The following is an 18,660-nucleotide window of genomic DNA, read 5'->3' on the forward strand; positions in this document are numbered from 1 at the left end:
CATTTATTGTACCTTGTTTAAGAAATCTTTCCTTTCCCCTTCAGATGATGAATGAATTTCCCTGTCTTTCAAAATTGTGCCTTTTACATTTGCATTAATTTACCTGAAAACAATATTTGTGGATGTTTTCAGGTAGGGGTCCGATTTCACATTTATTCCCCACATGGATACCCAGATGTCCAGGTATCATTTATCAAATTGTCTATTTTCTTCTCCCAGGCATTTGTGATACCTGCTCAGTCATAAATACAGAGGCTTATTTCTGGATTTCTACTCCATGGTCAGTATATCCATCTTTGTCTGAATGGTTGACTTTTAAATGGACACCCATTTCTATTTATTTTATACCTTTTCTATTATCTCATTTAAATTTCTCTTGGAAAATTAAAAGCCCATTAGTAGCACATATTCATTTTAGATTTTCTATTTTGGGATATGGTCTTTCCCCCACCTTCAGGTATCATTTATGCTGAGGAAACCCTCATCAGGTAAATATCATTATCACAGATTGGATTCAAAAAACCTCCTTGTGATTTTGAGCCTTAAAATTAACACCCATTGTAATAAAACCACATCAAATCTGAGTTAAGTAGACATAATTATTTAACTAGTTCATATTAGGTTATCTTCTTATATAACCTAACTGGGCAGTTTTCCTTCCTTAATTATTCTGTAATATGGCTATTTACCTGCTCCTGTTAAATCCTTTTGTAGCTGTGAAGCACCGTACATTTGACGTATAGAACATATACTCTGTATTTGATGTGTATGTCATTCAACTTCAAGCAAGGAAAGAGAAAAAGAAAGTAAAGCCCCACAGATTATAAAAACAAAATAAATCAGTAAAATCAATGCAAATTCTACTGTACCCATAGAGACGGGGGCATGAGGCCAGCAAACCTCAGCTACTCCCTCCCTGAGGAGAGAACATCGGGCTATACTCCTGACCCCTGGGTTGAAGGTGAGGGCATGGGGCCCCCTGTCTCCTGGTGCTCAGCTACAGGGAGGTGTGTGAATTCCGGATCCCCTCGGAAACAGGAGGGCCATCAACGGAAACTCCTCATACAGTTGGAGTCTTCTCACCTACACGGAATAATTCATTACCCCTTGCGGTGCTTGGTTCTATCTGTGTTAGCCAAACACAGATCTCTCCACACCAAAAATAGCACACTGGACAGCTTGGCTCCTTACCTGCCCCCTTCCTTCTGCCCCATTTCCTGCCTGAAGCACATCCTTTGGTAATTCTTCCAGTTTAGGATTGTGCATAGTAAACTTACATTGTTTGATACTATCACCTAGTCTTCTATTTTTTATAAAGCTCTTTATTTTGAAATAGTTATAGATTCTCTTACAGTTTTAAGAAAAAATACAGAGCTCTCATCTACCCTCTCCCTGTTTTCCCCAGTGATAACATCATGCAAAACTCCCCTAAGACACCACCACCAGGATATCGCCGTTGCCACAGCTGCAGAGACGTCATTTCTGTCACTACCACGATCTCCTATTGCCCTTTTATAGGCACACACTTCCTTCCTGCCCCCACCCCCTCTGTAGGCCCTGGCAACTAGTAATCCGTTCTTTATTTCTATAATCTTGTCGTTTCAACAGTGTTTTTAAGTGGGATCCTGCATCTCATAATCTTTCGGGGCTGTTTCTCTGGAGAGTCGTCCAGGTTACTGCATATACCAACAGTTCATTGCTTCTTCCTGCTCAGGAGGGTCCCTTGGTGTGAGTGTACCAGAGTTCGTTCACCTGTTGAAGAGCATCTGGGTTGTTTCCAGTTTGGGGCTATTGTGAATAAAGCTACTATAAACGTTGGTGGTACAGGGTTTGTGTGAACATAAATCTTAATTTTTCTGGGATAAATGCCTAGGAGTGCAATTGCTGAGTCAGATGGTAGTTGCATGTTTAGTGTTTTAAGAAACTGAACGAATTTCCAAAAGCGTAGTTCCACCAGCAGTGTGTGGGTGATAGGATTTCTGAGCGTCCTTGCCATCCTTTGGTGTTGTCACTGGTCTTTATTTGAGCCATTCTGGTAGTTGTATAGTGATACCTCATTATGGTTTAATTTGCATTTCCCTGATTAATTGGGTAATAATGTTCAACATATTTTCACACGCTTACTTGCCATTTGCCTATCTTTTTCAGCCAATGTCTCTCCATGTGATGACCATTTTCCAGTTGGATTGTTTGAGTTTATACTGTGGAGTTTTGAGGGTTTTTTTGAATGTGTAAAATCTAGATACTAGTCCTTTGTTGGATATGTATTTTTTCAGTCTTCCACTCTGTAGCTTATCTTTTCATTCTCCTAACAAAATTTTCCTTTTTTTTCAAGATTTATTTATTTATTTGAGAGAGAGGGTATGTGCGTGAGTGCACAAGCAGGAGGTGCAGAGGGAGAGGGAGAGAGAATCTCAAACAGACAGCACCAGGCGCGGAGCCTGATGTGGGGCTTGATCTCATGACCCCAAGATCACGACCTGAGCCAAAATCAGGAGTCAGATGCCCAACCAACTGTGCCACCCAGGTGCCCCCAAAATTTTCTACAAAGCAGAAGTTTTCAATTTTGATGAAGTCCAATTTATCAGTTTTTCTTTCTCTGGCTTATTTTTTGGAGTCAAGCCTAAGAACTCTGCTTTTCCATAGATCCTCAAGAGTTTCCCCTAATTTTCCCCAGAATTTTATAGTATGATGTTTTACCTTTAAGTCTGTGATCTAAATTGAGTTAATTTTGCGTAAGGTATGAGACTTAAGTGTCATTTTTTCCCTTTATGGATGTCCAGTTGCTTTAGCACCATTTGTTGAGAAGGCTAATAACTTTCTGGCATTGAATTGTTTTTGCAGTTTTATTCTTTTAAAAGATTGTATTTATTTATTTGAGAGAGTGAGGGAGAGAGGTCACAAACAGAGGGGAAGGATAGAGGTAGAGGAAGAAGCGGACTCCCTGCTGAACAGGGCGCCCAACACGGGGATCAATCCCAGGACGCTGAGATCGTGATCTGAGCCGAAGGCAGACGCTTCACCGACTGAGCCACCCAGGTGCCTGTTTTTGCAGTTTTAAAATCTGTTGGATGACTAGTGTAGGTCTACTCCTGGATTCTCTGTTCTCTTCCATTGATCTGTGTCTCCAAGTGTCGGTATCATATAGACATGATTACCGTAGCTATGAAGTCTTCAAATCAGGTAAAGTGATTCCTTAGCTGTTCTAGTTCTTTTGTCTTTCCGTATAAACTTTAGAATAAGCTTGTCTATACTCAAAAAGCTTTGCCAGAATTATAATAGAAACTTTATCAACATGTGTCAACTTGGGGAGAATTGACATCTTTACTGTGTCCAGTCTTCTAATCCAGGAACACAGTATATCTCTCCCTTTATTGAGATCCCCCCCCATCAGCATTGTGTACTTATTAGCGTAGAAGTCCTTTGTATGTTTTGTTAGACTGACACCTAAGTAAATTGTTTTAAGGATTTTATTTATTTATTTGAGAGAGAGAGAGTGTGTGCGCCAGCAGGGGAAGGGACAAAGGGAGAGGGAGAAGTAGGCTCCCAGCTGAGCAGTCAGCCCCACACAGGACTCGATCCCAGGATCCCAGGACTGTGACCCAAGCCGAAGGCAGAGGCTTCACTGACTGAACCACCTAGGTGCCCCCCAAGTATATTTTTTGAGTGATTGTGAGTGGCATTATATTTTTAATTTTGATGCCCACATGTTTATTGTTAGTATTAGGAATACAGTTGATTTTTATATTTTGTAATCTTGACCTTGATGAATTGATTATGGGTTGTAGATTTTTTGGTTTGTTTTGTTTTTTGAGATTCCTTGAATTTTATTTGTACACAATCATATCACCCACCGGTATGAGCAGTTTTATTTCTTCCTTTTCAATCTGTGTGCCTTTGTTTCCCTTTCATGTCTCATTGCACTGGCTGGAACTTCCTGTGTGGTATTGAAAAATAGTGGTGAGAGCCCACATCCTTACTGTGTCCCTGATCTTAGAGGGAAAGTAGTCTTTCATCGTTAAGTATAAGGTTAGCTGTAGATTTTTTAAATGCTCTATATCAAGTTGAAGTTCCTCTCTGTTCTTTTTTTTTTTTTTTGAGAGTTTTATCACAAGCACGTTGACTCTTGTGAAATGCTTTTTCTGCAGCAATTGATGTGATCATCTGACTTTTCTTTTTTAGCCTATTAATACTGACATTGATTTTGCAATATTGAACTAGCCTTTCATCCCTGAAATAAAGCCAACTTGGTCATAGTGTATAATTGTATTTATAAATATAAACATTTAGTGAATTGTATTTGCTAGTATTTTATTAAGTACTCAGGAGAGATATTGTTCTGTAGTTGTTTGTTTCAATACTGTCTTCTGGTTTTTGGTGTCTGTGTAATAGTAAATATATGTAAATAAAATTTTAAATATTTTTATGTTATGTAACATGCAATTATGTAACAATATGTATTAATATATACTTATATTAATATATTACTTTTATGTAGTATATGAAACAACATATCTTTAATATGTTAAATATATAACATTAAAATATTTAAATTAAAAAGTCAGGTAATAATAAATATCAGTTTCCTAAAATGACTTGGGAAGGGTTCCCTCTTCTATTTTCTCAAAGAGGTTGTATAGAATTGTGTTCTTTTTAAAATATTTGATATAATTCTCTAGTGATACCATCTTGGCCTGTATATTTCTTTTTTGTGAGTTTTAAAATTATAAATTCAATTTCATTAATCACTATAGGGTTATTTAAATTTTGTCTATTTTGTGTTGGGTGAATTGTGGTACTTTGTGTTTTCAGAGAATTGGTCCATCTCATCTAAGTTGTTGAAATAATGTGTGTGGAGTTTTTCATGTTATTCCTTTTTTATCTTTTTGATGTCTGCAGGGTCTGTAGTGATATGTGCTGTTTACTTCCTGAAATCAACTCTTTGTGTCTTCTCTGCTTTTCTTTGTCAGTCTTAGTTACATAAATGGATTGAAGGTGGCCCTGTATATTGGCCCCTGTGTTGTTTTCTTCTTCACAGCAAGCTGAGACATTAGTTCAAAGTCTGCCAGCACTAAACTAAAATTCTTACACACTCCATTGCTTAAAATACAGCCCAAATAAGCATATTTTTAGCCATTTAGAGACTTCCTGCTTTGCGTACCCTGTGAAATGACACTCACCATCTGCTAACCTTTGATAAACAAACTCAGGGGCTATAAAAAACATCAGGCTGCTGGCTGCCCACCAGGCTGGTGAGTGACATCATGTGGGCACATAAATCCCCTCTGCAGACCCTTCTCCCCCGGAAGTGCCCGTGCCCTGTCCCCCTTCTGGGTACCGTGTCTGGAAGCTCTCCTGCCCTGAGGGATGTCCCCTCCAGTGCAGCCTGTCAAAGTGCTGCCCAAAGAAAGGGGCTTGTGCCATCTCACGGTCACGTCTTTTTCCTGGATTGGCCCCTAATTCCTTGAACTCATCACAGTTTTGCTAGAAGTTTATCAACGTTATTGATCTCCTCAAGGAGCCAGCTTTTGTTTCATGGATTTTCTCTTTTGTTCTTCTATTTTCAGTTTCATTGATTTCTGCTCTTTATTATTTCCATCTTTCTGCTTGCTTTAAGTTTATTGTACTCTTCTTTTTCTAGGTTCTTGAGGTAGGAATGTAGATAATTGATTGAGACGTTCTTTTTTCCTAATGTATGCATTTAGTGCTCAGAATTTTCCTCTCAGCCATGCTTTAGTTGTATCCCACAAATTTTGATAGGTTGTATTTTCTTTTCCATTCAGCCCAATATATTTGTTTGATTTCCCATGAGGCTTCTTTAAATCATAGATTATTTAGGGGGGCCTGGGTGGCTCAGTCAGTTCAGCATCTGCCTTTGGCTCAGGTCAAGATTCTAGAGTGCTGGGATCGAGCCCCACATCATTGGGCTCCAGGCCCACATCATTGGGCTCCCTGCTCAGCGGGGAGTCTGCTTCTCCCTCTCCCTCTACCCCCCTCCCAGCTCATGCTCGCTCCTCTCCCTCTCTCTCAAATAAAATCTTAAAAAAAAAAAAAAAAGTCCTAGATTATTTGGAAGTATGTTGGTTAGTATTCAAGTATTTGGAGATTTTCCTGTTGTCTTCATGTTACTTATTTCTAGTTTGATTACATTGTGGTTGGAGAACACATTCTATGTGATTTCAGTTCTTTTAAACTTGCTGGGGTTGGTTTTATGACCCAGGATATAGTCTAACTTAATAATATGTCTCATGGGTCCTTGAAAAGAACGTGTTCTGCTCTTGTTGGGTGGAGTATTCTGTAAATGTCAGCCAGAGCGCGTTGGTTTACTGTGTTTTTGTTCTTCTTTGTGCTTGCTGACTTTTTGTCTGGTTCTCTCAGGTGTAGAGAGAGGGGTATTGAGGTCTCCAACCGTAATTGTGGATTTGTCTGTTTCTCCTGTTAGTTCTGTCAGTTTTTGCTTGACATATACTTCATAGCTCTATATTTGGTGCATACACATTTAGGATTCCTGTGTCTTTTTTTTTTTTTTTTTGATATATAATTGACATAACGTTATATTAGTTTCAGGGGTGGATTCCTATGTCTTACGGGTAGATTTATTCCTTTATCATTATGTAATAACCCTTTTGGTCTGAGGCATTTTTGCTTGCTATGAAGTCTGTTTTATCTGATGATGATAATCATAATGCTTTCCTTTGACGAATGTTTGCATGATACAGCTTCTTCCATCCTTTCACTCTCAGCCTGCCTGTATCATAATCGAAGTGAGTTTGTTGTTGACAGCATATAGTCATGTCATGTTTTTTTCATCTAATCTTCCTTTTGTCTAATTGGTATATCTACACAGTTTCCATTTATTGTAATTATCAGTATATTAGGACTTATTTTTGCCAGTTTTTATTCTGTTGTTTTTCATTTCTCTCTTTTTCCAGTGTTCCTGTGGTTTACGTGAACATTTTTAGGAATTCTGTTCAATTTATATATAATATTTTTGAGTATATCTCTTTGTATAGGTTTTTTAAGGGTTGCTCTGCGTGTTTCATTATATATACATACCACAGTCTACTGGTGTCATCATTTTCTCCATTTGAGGGGCATATAAAAACCTTACCTTCTTTTACATCTCTTTACTGTGCCCCACCTTTGATATAATTGTCTTAAATGTTTCCTCTACTCATATTTAGAATCACTTAAGACAGTGTTATCCTTTTTTGCTTTAACAGCCAGATATAATTTAGAAAGCTCAATAGGAGAAAAAGAAGAGCCTATTGTGTTTATCTTTCTTTTAAAGTTTTTATTTCAGTAAGCTTTGCACCCCACATGGGGCTCAAACTCATGACCCCGAGATCAAGAGTTGCCCGCTTTTCTGACAGAGCCAGTCAGGCGCCCCTTGTTTATACATGTTTTTGTTTGCCAAGTTCTTCCTTCCTGATGTTCCAAGGCTCCTTTTATCATTTACTTTCTGTTTAGAGAACTTCTTTACTTCTTTTAACCATGCCTTTAGGATCGGTCTGTTGCTGACAAAGTCTGTAGAGTCTCCCCCACCCCACCCAGCCCCAAAGAATGTCTTGATTCTCCCTTCATTCCAGAAGGTCATTTTCACTAGATATAAGATTCTGGATAGAGAATTCTCTGTCAGCCCTTCAAAAATGTGCCACTTCCTTCTGGCCCCTGTGGTTTTTGATGAAAAATCTGCTGTCATTGGATTATTTTTTTCTCTGTAGGCAAGCTGTCATTTTCTCTGGCTGCTTGCAAGATTTTTTCTTTGTCTTTAGTTTTCAGAAGTTTAGTTATGATGTATATTGGCATGGATTTATTTGGATTCATCCTCAGCTTTTTGAATCTGGATTTATGTCTCTTGACAAATTTAGAAAGTTTTCAGCCATTGTTTCTTTGAATACTTTTGCAACCTTTTTCTCTTTTTCCTCTTCTTTCCTGATTCCAGTGACGCAAATATCAGCTTTTTTTTTTTTTTTATAGAATCAAAGGTCCATGAGGCTCTACTCATATATTTTCAGTCTGTTTTCTCTTTGTTGTTTAGATTGGATGTTTTCTGTCCTCCGGTTCACTGAGTGTTCCCCTGTCCCTTCCATTTTGCTGTTGAGCTCATCCCCTGAGCTCTATATTTGTTATTGTATTTTTCAACTGTAAAATTACATTTGGTTCTTTATACCTTTTATTTCTTTGATACGACTTTCTCTTTGCTAAAGATTTGTTTTTCATTTGTTTCAAGCATGTTTGTGTTGTTGAAATATTTTTATATTTAAAAATCTTTTAAAAGATTTTTTAAGTTGCTTTGTAATTTTTGTCGTGCATTTCTGACACTTCTGTTGTCTTGGCATTGGAATCTATAGGTTATCTTTTCTCTTTCAGTTTGAGGCCTTCCTGGTTCTCAGTATGATGAGTGATTTCACTTGAAACCTGGACATTTTTATATTATGTTATGAGACTTCAGATCTTTATTTAAATCTTTCATTTAACTGGTTTCCACTCTTGGGCACAGCCTTGTTGCCGCCAGGTGGCGGTAGAGTGCGTATTCCATGCTTGGCTCCCACTGACATCTAGGTGGAGGGAGTGCTCCTTATTCCTGCTCGGTGGGGCTGAGTGCTCCAGTGTCCTGCGTCTCCCACATCACCACCAACCACCGTGGTCTCTGCTGACACCAGGGTGAGGGCTGGGGGCGGCTCATAACCAGCTAGCAGGGATGAGCATCTCAGCTCCGTGCTTGGTTTTCTCTGACACCACCCTGCTGTAATGAGGTTCTGCGGCCTCACTGGGGGACGTCTAGGCCCCCCACTCAGTCTTTGCTGGCATGGGTGGGGGTGGGGTCACAGATTTTCCTGTGCTGTCTGGCTGCAGTAGAGCCATTGATGTGTAGAAGTTTTCTCACTTGCTAGGCTGCCCTTACCTGGGTCTATGGCTAGACAGAGCAGCTTTCTGTTGGTGCTTTTTAAAATCTGCACCCATTGCCATTTCCAGATTGCCAGCTTGTTCAGCTCCAAGTCTGGGGTATGTTCTTCTGTTTCACGGTGATGATGATGTGTTTAACTGTGGACTTACTCTTATTTATCCTTCTCATGGTTCATAGTTATTTTTGATCTGACAGTCCCTTTAATTTTAATTCTGTTGAAATTCTTAGTCATGGTTTCTTTTAATATTGGCTCTATACCACATTCTCTATTTTTCCATTCCCAAACACCTGTTAGACCTATACTGGACCTTTTCCTTCAATCCTCCATGTTTCTTAAACCCACACAGTTTCCTCTCCTCTCAACTCTTTGTTCTGCCTTCTGGTAATTTTCTTCAGTCTCTATTCCTGTTCATAAATTTTCTCCTCATTTTTATTGATTCCTCTTTAACCCATCCATTCACTATTTAATTTTAAAAACTACAATTTTTATTTCTGGACACATTCTAGAAATCTACTTATTCTTTCATATTATTCTTATAAATTCAGTTCCTTTTTTATGGTATTCGTCATCTTGAATGTCTACTCAAGATAACGAATGTTGACCCATGAACAACACAGGCTTGAACTGCACAGGTCCACTTCTACATGAATTTTTTTTTTACAGTACAGTAATGTAAATGTATTTTCTCTTCATTATTTTTTTAAAGAATTTATGTATTTATTTGACAGAGAGAGAGGCAGCGAGAGAGGGAACACATGCAAGGGGAGTGGGAGAGGGAGAAGCAGGCTTCCCGCTGAGCAGGGAGCCTGATGCGGGGCTCGATCCCACGACCCCGGGATCATGACCTGAGCCAAAGGCAGACGCTTAACGGCTGTGCCACCCAGGCACCCCTTCATTATTATTTTCTTAGTAGCATTTTCTTTTTTCTAGCTTGCTTTATTGTGAGAATACAGTATATAATACATGTAGCATAGAAAATATGTGTTAATCTGTTATTTATGTTATCATAAATAAAATCCAGTCAACAGTGGACTGTTAGTAGTGAAGTATTTGGGAAGTTGAAAGTCATATGTGGGTTTTTCAACTGCACAACATGGGATGGGGGAGAGGAGTAGTGTTAGTGCCCCAACCCCTGTGTTGCTCAAGGATCAACTGTACTTTATTAGATTCTTTTTTTTTTTAATCAAATTCTTGTGTAATCTAGATGTCTGCAGATGGCAGACTCACTTGTGATGGATTGGTTCCTTGAATGTTTTGTGACTTTAGATTGTGAGCTCATTTTCAAGGAGCTATAAATGTGAGAATCCTGTTTCTTGGATTGAGGATGTGTCCTTCCAAAGTAATTCTTCCAGGAATCCTAATCATGTCACTTTCATTTTTATTGTTGCTCATTTCTTGATTTGGAGGTTTATTGTCCACATGTTTATTTAAATTTGAATTTCAAACCCACCTGTCCTACCAGCCCATGATTAATCTTCAAAGGGAAATGTTCTTCCCGTTCATTTAGAGGCCAGGCAGAGTGAAAGAAGGCTCCTCATCCCCTTGAGCTAGTGAATAGATTTTTTTCCTCCAGTCTAACTCAAATTTAGCTCTCTACTCCCTCCTTCACATGGGCACAAGCTCTTATGCTCTGTCCCACACACATCTTAAACTCAATACTGACACATCTGGACCCCTACTGCTTTTTTCTGTTTCTTCTCTTTTCCAAGCATCTAGAATTTTCCTTCCTTTCCTAAAAGCTCAGCTATGCTTTTTTTTTTTTTTTTTTTTTTTTTTTTTTTTAGAAAACATGGTATGTTTTATCCAGAATTTCTAGGAGTTTGGCCAAAAGGGTTTTCAAACAAAAAGGTTTTCTACTAAAGTATGAATACTTACCTGTTTGAGCTACAAGATGTAGAGTATGAAGTTTGTTGGAGGGGCGCCTGGGTGGCTCAGTCGATTAAGCGTCTTGACTCTTGGTTTTGGCTCAGGTATGATCCTCAGGGTCATAAGATTGAGCCCCATGTCGGGCTCCACACTCAGTGCGGAATATGCTTGAGATTCTGTCTCTCCCTCTCCCTCTCCCTCTGCCCCTGCCCCTTCTCGTGAGCTCGCTGTCTCTCAAATAAATATATAAATATTTTTTAGAAAGAAAGAAAATCGCAAGGAAGAAAAAATACATTTACAGTACTGTACTGTAAAAAAATCCACATATAAGTGGAACCATGTAGTCATTCAAGGGTCAACTATACGATGTATTGGGCTTTATATTTTAAATAGAAGAAGATATTGAACAAGACAGAAATTCGAGTGTTTTCATTTTCACCTGGCAATCTTAACCTTTGATTTCTTAGGTTATGAAGACTCTTCAATGAATATGATTAGATTTAGCATGTTTTATTTTGTGTGAGTGTATAGTGAAATTATATAAGATTTGCCATTTTCCCCCTTTTTAAGTCTACAGTTCATTTGCATTAAGTACATTCACATTGTTGACAACCACTGCCACAGGCTGTCTCCAGAACTTTTCCATCTTTCCACACTGGTACGCATGTCCATTAAACATCCCTCATTCCCCTCCTCCCCAGCCACTGGCAGCCAGGGTTCTACTTTCTGTCTCTGAGTCGGACTACTGTAGGCACATTACGTAGATGGAATCTACAGCGTTCCTGCTTTTGTGCCTGGATTGTTTCCCTTCGCGTAATGTGTTTGATGGTCATCCGTGTTGTAACGTGTGGCGGGATTTCCTCATTTTCAAGGCTGAGTAATATTCCAGTGTATGTTTACACCATATTTTGTTTATCCATTTATCTATAAATGGGTTGCTTTTTTTGGGCTGCTGTGAACACGAATGTGGCATGCTTTAAAAACATGCAGTGAGAAGCATAAAACTTGTTATTTTTATTTTTTTTATTTTTTATTTATTTATTTTTTTTTTTAAACTTGTTATTTTTAAATGCTGACAAATTTATCCTGTACGTTCATTGCCTGTAACCATGAGAAAATCGTGAGAGGCTAAATAGGCTCCATCTTTGAGTGATGATGGATATAGTTCTGAAGAAACAGGGCTAGGTTAAGTGTCCGCAAAGAAATAGGCTGTTTGGACTTACCTGGGGGAGAGAAGGAGCCAGGGCTGGGAGAGCTTGGTCTGGGTTTGGAAAAGGTGTGTGGAGGTAACGCCAGAGGTGGAGGTGCAAACCAGGGAACCAGCGATACAGAACAGGGCCTTCAGGGCCTCCGAAAATGAGTCCAGCAGCAGGGGGTTCACCATGGTGGCTTCTGATCAAGGTGGGAGGGGCGGGGGAAGGAGTGGGTCCTCTGCAGCTCCTCGTCTCAGCAGAACTAAAGTTCTTTGGTAACAGAAAAAGCAAAATTGGTCATTAAGGCAGCGTGGGGCTACTGATGCTACATCATGCTAATTTAATTAACAGATTCTACTGTAAAGTCTTCCTTTCCATTTTATGGAAAATAATATTCCAAATTAAATATATTACTCTGTGTAAAGAAGAAATGAAGAATTCTTTCTACATTGAATGAGAGAAATTTCCCACTTCAAATAGTAACCGAGACGTGGCTTAAGTGTCCTTCCCACAAGTTCTGTTCCCTTCTATAAGGGAATAGAAGCAAGACCACAAAAATTTGCAAGGGTGGGGGAAACAGACCTGTTTTTAAAAAGACGAAGGGAGTGGACTTCTCAAAGCCTAGACGTTTCCCAGGGTTTTTCTTTTGTACAGAAAACACTTGAAATTTCTTTCTTTTTTTTTTTTTTTTTAAAGATTTTATTTATTCATTCGACAGAGATAGAGACAGCCAGCGAGAGAGGGAACACAAGCAGGGGGAGTGGGAGAGGAAGAAGCAGGCTCATACCAGAGGAGCCTGATGTGGGGCTCGATCCCATAATGCTGGGATCACGCCCTGAGCCGAAGGCAGACGCTTAACCGCTGTGCCACCCAGGCGCCCCAACACTTGAAATTTCTAGACTATTCTGGTCATTGCTTATGCATATTTCTTTGAATAGTGACTAGCAAAGGGACAAATTTTATACATTACAAGAATAGTCTTCAGACTTCCAACATCAAAAGAAATTGTCCCAAGAGCAGTGTTTAGAAAACCAGTGAATTGGCATGTAAGCCAAATATCAAAAAGGTAAAAAGGTAAGTTGACATGTTTTTCGTTGTTTTCACAGAATAGTTGCCTCTTTTTTCTGTTATATTAACAAGTAAAATTTTATTAACTTTTTTTGATCATAGTCTAAAAATAAATTTGTATCACATATTATAAAGTTACTTTTCATGGCCTCTTTTTGTTTTGCAGATTTTTTGTTTAAGTTCTTGGTTATTGGAAATGCAGGAACTGGCAAGTCTTGCTTGCTTCATCAGTTTATAGAAAAAAAATGTAAGTGACATCACATGGTCAGTGTTTCATGCGTGTCTTCCCCTGAGAGTGCTCTCTTGCTCAGACTTGTTTATGGTAAAACTTCTGAATATTATTTCAGGAAAAAAGTTATAGTTTAAAAGTATGTTAAAATAACACTAAAAGTTTATGTTATATTAAACTTCTAGCAGTATGACTGAGTTTTTATTAAGTTATTTCAGTTTTATGGTGCTTCATTGTTCAATATGTTATCGTACCCTACATTTTCCAAATACTCCAGTACATTCCAGGTACTGAAATACAACATGGTGAGGCAGAAGGCTGCAGAAGACTTTCCTGTCCTGACAGGGAGCCGCCCAGGAAGCCCAAGTGGTACATTGTAGATAAAACAGTCCTGTTGAGTCCTCGGTGGCCTTGTACTGTAGTGAAGGCAGTTATTGTCATCAGTTCTGTTTTGCGGGTTCAAGAAGCAGGTTTAGAGCAGTTGGGTGTGTGCCCTGGGGATGCTCCCCTAGAGTTGGTTAGACTCAAGTCCAGGTCTTGTGACCACAGACCCATCTTTTTGCCATTGACTTGCACCGTTTTGGGAAGGGGAGTTGAATGTTTTATTCCAAAGTGTTGTAAAAGACTTGTAAGTTTGAAAGACCCTTAAAATAAACAGTGCTTTTATAATCATGGAAAGAATTGTGGAGGATGACCTGTTCCATGGCCGTCAGGTGGAGGCACAAACACAGAATCACTGTCATTTATTGCACTGAATCCTAAGCATGTGCGCCTAAGTGCTGGTGGGTGAGACGGGGAAACTCACAGCAGAGGGAGTCCTTGGCAAGGAGCTCTGAAGAATAAAACTGTAGAAATGTATTCTCCTACTTCCGTTGTCATCACCCAGGAGCTTGTTGAGACCTCTGTCTAGAGACAGAGAGCCAGCGTGGGTTAGTCACAGAGCCAGTCCTCACGGAATGTAACAAGTATTCACTCACCGGGGGTGGGGGGCCCAGGTCTCTTCACAAGTTGCCAAGACTGCATTGTAGCATCTCCAGAAAAAAATGCCCCAAGGGTGTTGGGCCCAGAACCTACTGTTTATCTTTGTGGCCTCTCTCTGTGGCAAGCTCTCCCTTGACAGTCCTCCCCTAACTCCTCACCACAGAGACGAGTATGTGTGTTGTGTTAGTCTGCATGGCCTACAGCATGATGGGAAAGCCTTCACTGTATTTGTCTCGTGGCCATGCTGTCATCAGGACACCCTTGGACTTCAGCTCACCCCTTGAAGCTTTTACTTTGACGCTTCTTGGCAGCTTGAATTCTAGAATGTCCACTCTAGTTCCACATCATCTGAGACAGGCTGGTGTGGTCAGTATTCACCTGTCATCCACCCCAACCCCCACCCCTGGCCCCAGGAAACCACACACCATCAAGTGGCATTCGTGATTTCTAGCACACTTAGACTCTGCTACAGTTATCAAGTGTCAGTTAGTCATGGGTTGTGTGGCCATAATATTAGGTGACAGCTTGGCGCTTCATCACCATAGAAGTGTTTTTTTCACAGACAGTTCATTCCAGGTGGGTTTAGCGAGCTACTTATTTTGCCTGCCTCCCAATACAGGTAGTATTGACTTCTCCAACAAATTCATTCCGAAGTACTGCCACATAATCCTCAGATTCATGGAAACTCAGCAGCTAGAATATGCTCAGAATTTTTGTTTGGTTTTGTTTTATTTTGTTGCTCTTTTCCTCTTTTTCCCTCAATCTTTGGTGTCCATTACGTTTCTTTTGGAGGCTACAGTGCTTTTCCTTCCCTTTTATTTCTTTGGAGTATTTATCCATTCAAATAGTGGAAACAGTCACCACCTCATTACTCACTGAGTAGCAGATCTGTCACGGGGCTCTGAGCCCTTCAGGCCAGCACCCAGGTGTTTCATGCAGTCCGCATGGGTGGTGCCCTCACCGCGGACAGGTAGATAGGCCTCCCAAGCCTAGCCTTTATAATGAATGGTTTGCTTTAGGGGTTTTGTGGAAGAGCCTTATCGTCTCTTTCAGAATAGGAGCCGTGTGTGTATTCTGTTTAAAACAGTTAAGTGTTTCGTATCAACTGACTGTTGAGAAATGAAAGGCTACAGTAAATTACATTTCCATTGATTTTAACCCTTGATTTTGCTTGTTTAAATCTGTCAGTCTCTGTCTTTAATGTTCTAAAATTAAATATCTTGTTCTTTTTCTTTTTCAGTCAAAGATGACTCAAATCATACAATAGGAGTGGAATTTGGCTCAAAGATAATAAACGTTGGTGGTAAATATGTAAAGTTACAGATATGGGATACAGCAGGCCAAGAACGATTCAGGTAGCTTTCTCTCTAATTTAATAAAAATAATTGAAAATTGGATTTGAACTAACCAATTATAGTCTCTTCATAAAAAAGTCTCCTCCTCCTCTGCACAGATTTCAGAAACTTCACCTCTGGAAGCTTTAAGACAAGCTGAAAGTCACGTTTCCTTCATGCAGCATTCATTTCCTAAGAATGCATTAGACTCTTGAGTGAATGCGCTCCAGCGTGGCGCTAATTTCTTCTTTGGGACTAGTGAGTACACGAGGAGGACGTGGCATTGCGTGTTCCACAGCATCTTTTAGATTACAGTTAAGGCAAAGCAATAGCACAGCAGTTTTTCTTTCTCACTTTAAAGGAGAATTTTAAAAACCTCTTTTGGCATTTTTTGTTTTGTTTTACACTAATTAGAGCATGTTCTGATGGTTGATACATATTCCACCAAATATTCTCTCCCGCGCATTTTTATTACACCACAGTCATAGTTGGTGTTTGGAATGATGACCCTAGATCACTGCAGACGAGGTGACATGTTTAATATTCTGTAACCACTAAAGCAAGAAAGTGGATTAATATTTTAGTTGTGGTTTTGAACAGATACACAAAGTCAAGATAGAACAGATATGCACAGTTTTAAATTTTAGTTAAAACTCTCACTTGTAGCATTAAAGTCAGGTGTGTATTATATTTGAAATGTTCAATAATTGTTTGCTTCACAAAATTTTAATCACAATCATTCTTCTGGAACCACTGATTAAACATTGTGGATTAAATCCAGACTATGTTTCTTCCCCCCAAACCCTCACTAAAGTGACTCTAGAACAACTGAAATGGCATTAACTCACAGAGAGAGTACATAATGGTGATGAAGAGATTTCAAAAAAAAAAAAAAAATGTTAGCGATAAGGAGTGGATGGGGACTGACTGAAAGCCGAGGGAGCTGTGTCTTAAGTGCCTATAATGGGGGAAGGCCAGCGAGCTGGAGGCCAGTTCTTCCTGCTGAATCCCGGCAAAGGGACTGGAAGGTCAGGATGTGGAAGCATCGGGTTCTGCCGAAGTGTTTGTATATGCATGTGCATGTACTCACGTGAGGAGTTCAGCCTCTGAGTTGAAACAGGGTCAGGACACAAAGTTGTAAGGGCAGCAGAGGGCAGGGATGAGGGAAGGACTGAAAAGAGGGAAAACAGTGCAAGTCTGCGGCCCCTAGCCCCCTCCCCTGCCTTTTCCCTGGTTGCTGGCAGCCAGGTGTATATGTGCTCTCAGGCAGGAAAACAGTTTTTCTCTACAGAAAATGAATAGCCCCAAAAGAAAGGCCTAAATATACTAACGTGTTGCCCTCCCCAATAAAACACTCCAATCTCTGTAATTTTCTACCAAAGAAATGGGATTCCAGATGTATTGGGCCCATGTCACACCAAATACAAATGAATGGAGGGAACAATCCCAACTAGTGTATATCATGTGAAATTTCAGAGGACAAGGATGAAGTGAAGATACAAAAAGATCCCAAGAAGAAAAACCAGTCACATCGAAGAACTAGCAAGAGGAATTTCATTCTACCATTCAGCAGCAACTTTGAGAAGCTAGAAGATAGTGAAGACTTGCCCTCCTAATTCAGCGTGGAAATTTCTTTCCAACCTAAATACTAAACTTAGCCAAACTATCAATCAAGTGTGAGAATAAAGTCTGAAGGCCTTTAGATATTCAAGAATAGGGGAAACAGAGATTATCTTTTCACGGATTCTTTCTTAGAAATTTCAGGAGGATATACTTCATCAATACAAGGAAGTAAACCCTGAAAGAGGAAGGTGAAGTCCAGCCAACAAGGGACCCAGCCAGGGAGATGAGCCAGGACAGGTGTCACAGGGCGGCCATCAGGCGAGGGTGCTGCCCGACAGGAGAAGGAGGGGATGCCGGGAAGGGGCTGGAGGCGTATGAGTGAGCTAGATTCTTATCAAAGCAGGGAAGCAGTAAGCCCTGAAATTTGTAAGTCAAATAGTTTCATAAGCATTTTATAGAAATACGGAAGCAAATACCAGAAAAACAAAGCTAAGATCCATGAAAGTAGGGGCATTTGTATTTTTTGTTGTTGCTGCTTCTCCAGAGCCCAGGGTAGAATCTTGCACACAAATATTCAACATGTATTCTGCTAAGGACTTCATTTAGGGAAAAAAAACAAATCCCAAGGCCTTGGGAATGGGGCTTCCAGGGAAGAGTGAGGCAGGAGACTACAGACTTTAACCTTGGACCTGTTAGCAGTATTTACTTTTCACACTAGGTGCCTATATTACTCTGGTTTAAATTACTTTTGAGAAAATACCTCAAAAAAGTATTTTTCTAAGCATTTAACTTAAATTGTATACTTGAACAATTTGTTAGACACCATACATCAAGTTATAGTGTTTTGTTTTGTTTTTAAGATTTTATTTATTCATTTGACAGAGATAGAGACAGCCAGCGAGAGGGGGAAGACAAGCAGGGGGAGTGGGAGAGGAAGAAGCAGGCTCCCAGCGGAGGAGCCCGATGTGGGGCTCGATCCCAGAATGCGAGAATCACGCCCTGAGCCGAAGGCAGACGCTTAACGACTGAGCCACCCAGGCGCCCCAAGATACAGTGTTTTAAAATGAATGATTCAGCAGTAGATGTAATTTAGTGTCTCTTGAGAACTCTTACATACCTCTTTCTCTAGAAACCTGCTAGTTTCTAGAAACTAAAATAGAAAAAGAGTTGCCTTTTCATGTACGTGGAAAAGAGGCCTCCCACCGCTTGGAGAGGCTACCCCAGGAAGAACTAATGATCCGGTCCTTCTCACACAGCGCCTGTCTGCCATTTCTTAAAGCATGTGCCCGTCTGCAGACCAGTCTAAAGGTAGAAAGGGGAAACTTCGGGCTACCTAGCTGCCTTTGGAGTTTAGGGGCTAAAAGTACATTTAAAAATAGCTGCCCTTTTCAAAGTATCAAAGTCATAATGGGTCCTTTTGTTTATTTTTGATAAGGTCCCCACTTCTCTTTTTGCCTGAAGGGAGGCAGTGTTCTGTGGTTTCTATTTTCTGACATTAAAGGGTGGGGGGCAAG

General features: G+C 39.9%; 1 protein-coding gene across 2 annotated transcripts in view; it reads left to right on the plus strand.

Moving 5' to 3' along the window:
* The window catches only part of RAB4A (RAB4A, member RAS oncogene family), a 44,663-nt gene that overhangs the window by 11,640 nt on the left and 14,363 nt on the right, over positions 1–18,660 (plus strand). The window contains exons 2-3 of one of the 2 annotated variants that reach the window (XM_045783307.2): positions 13,206–13,286; positions 15,490–15,604. In XM_045783307.2, coding sequence (XP_045639263.1) covers positions 13,206–13,286; positions 15,490–15,604 — 196 coding nt within the window. Of the gene's footprint in view, positions 1–13,205; positions 13,287–15,489; positions 15,605–18,660 lie in introns of those variants that run through there. The other variant, XM_045783308.2, reaches the window with a different exon arrangement.

The sequence above is a fragment of the Ursus americanus genome, chromosome 6 (genome assembly GCF_024610735.1).
Source record: "Ursus americanus isolate L20-20 chromosome 6, mUrsAme1.1.p, whole genome shotgun sequence".
NCBI lineage: Eukaryota > Metazoa > Chordata > Mammalia > Carnivora > Ursidae > Ursus > Ursus americanus.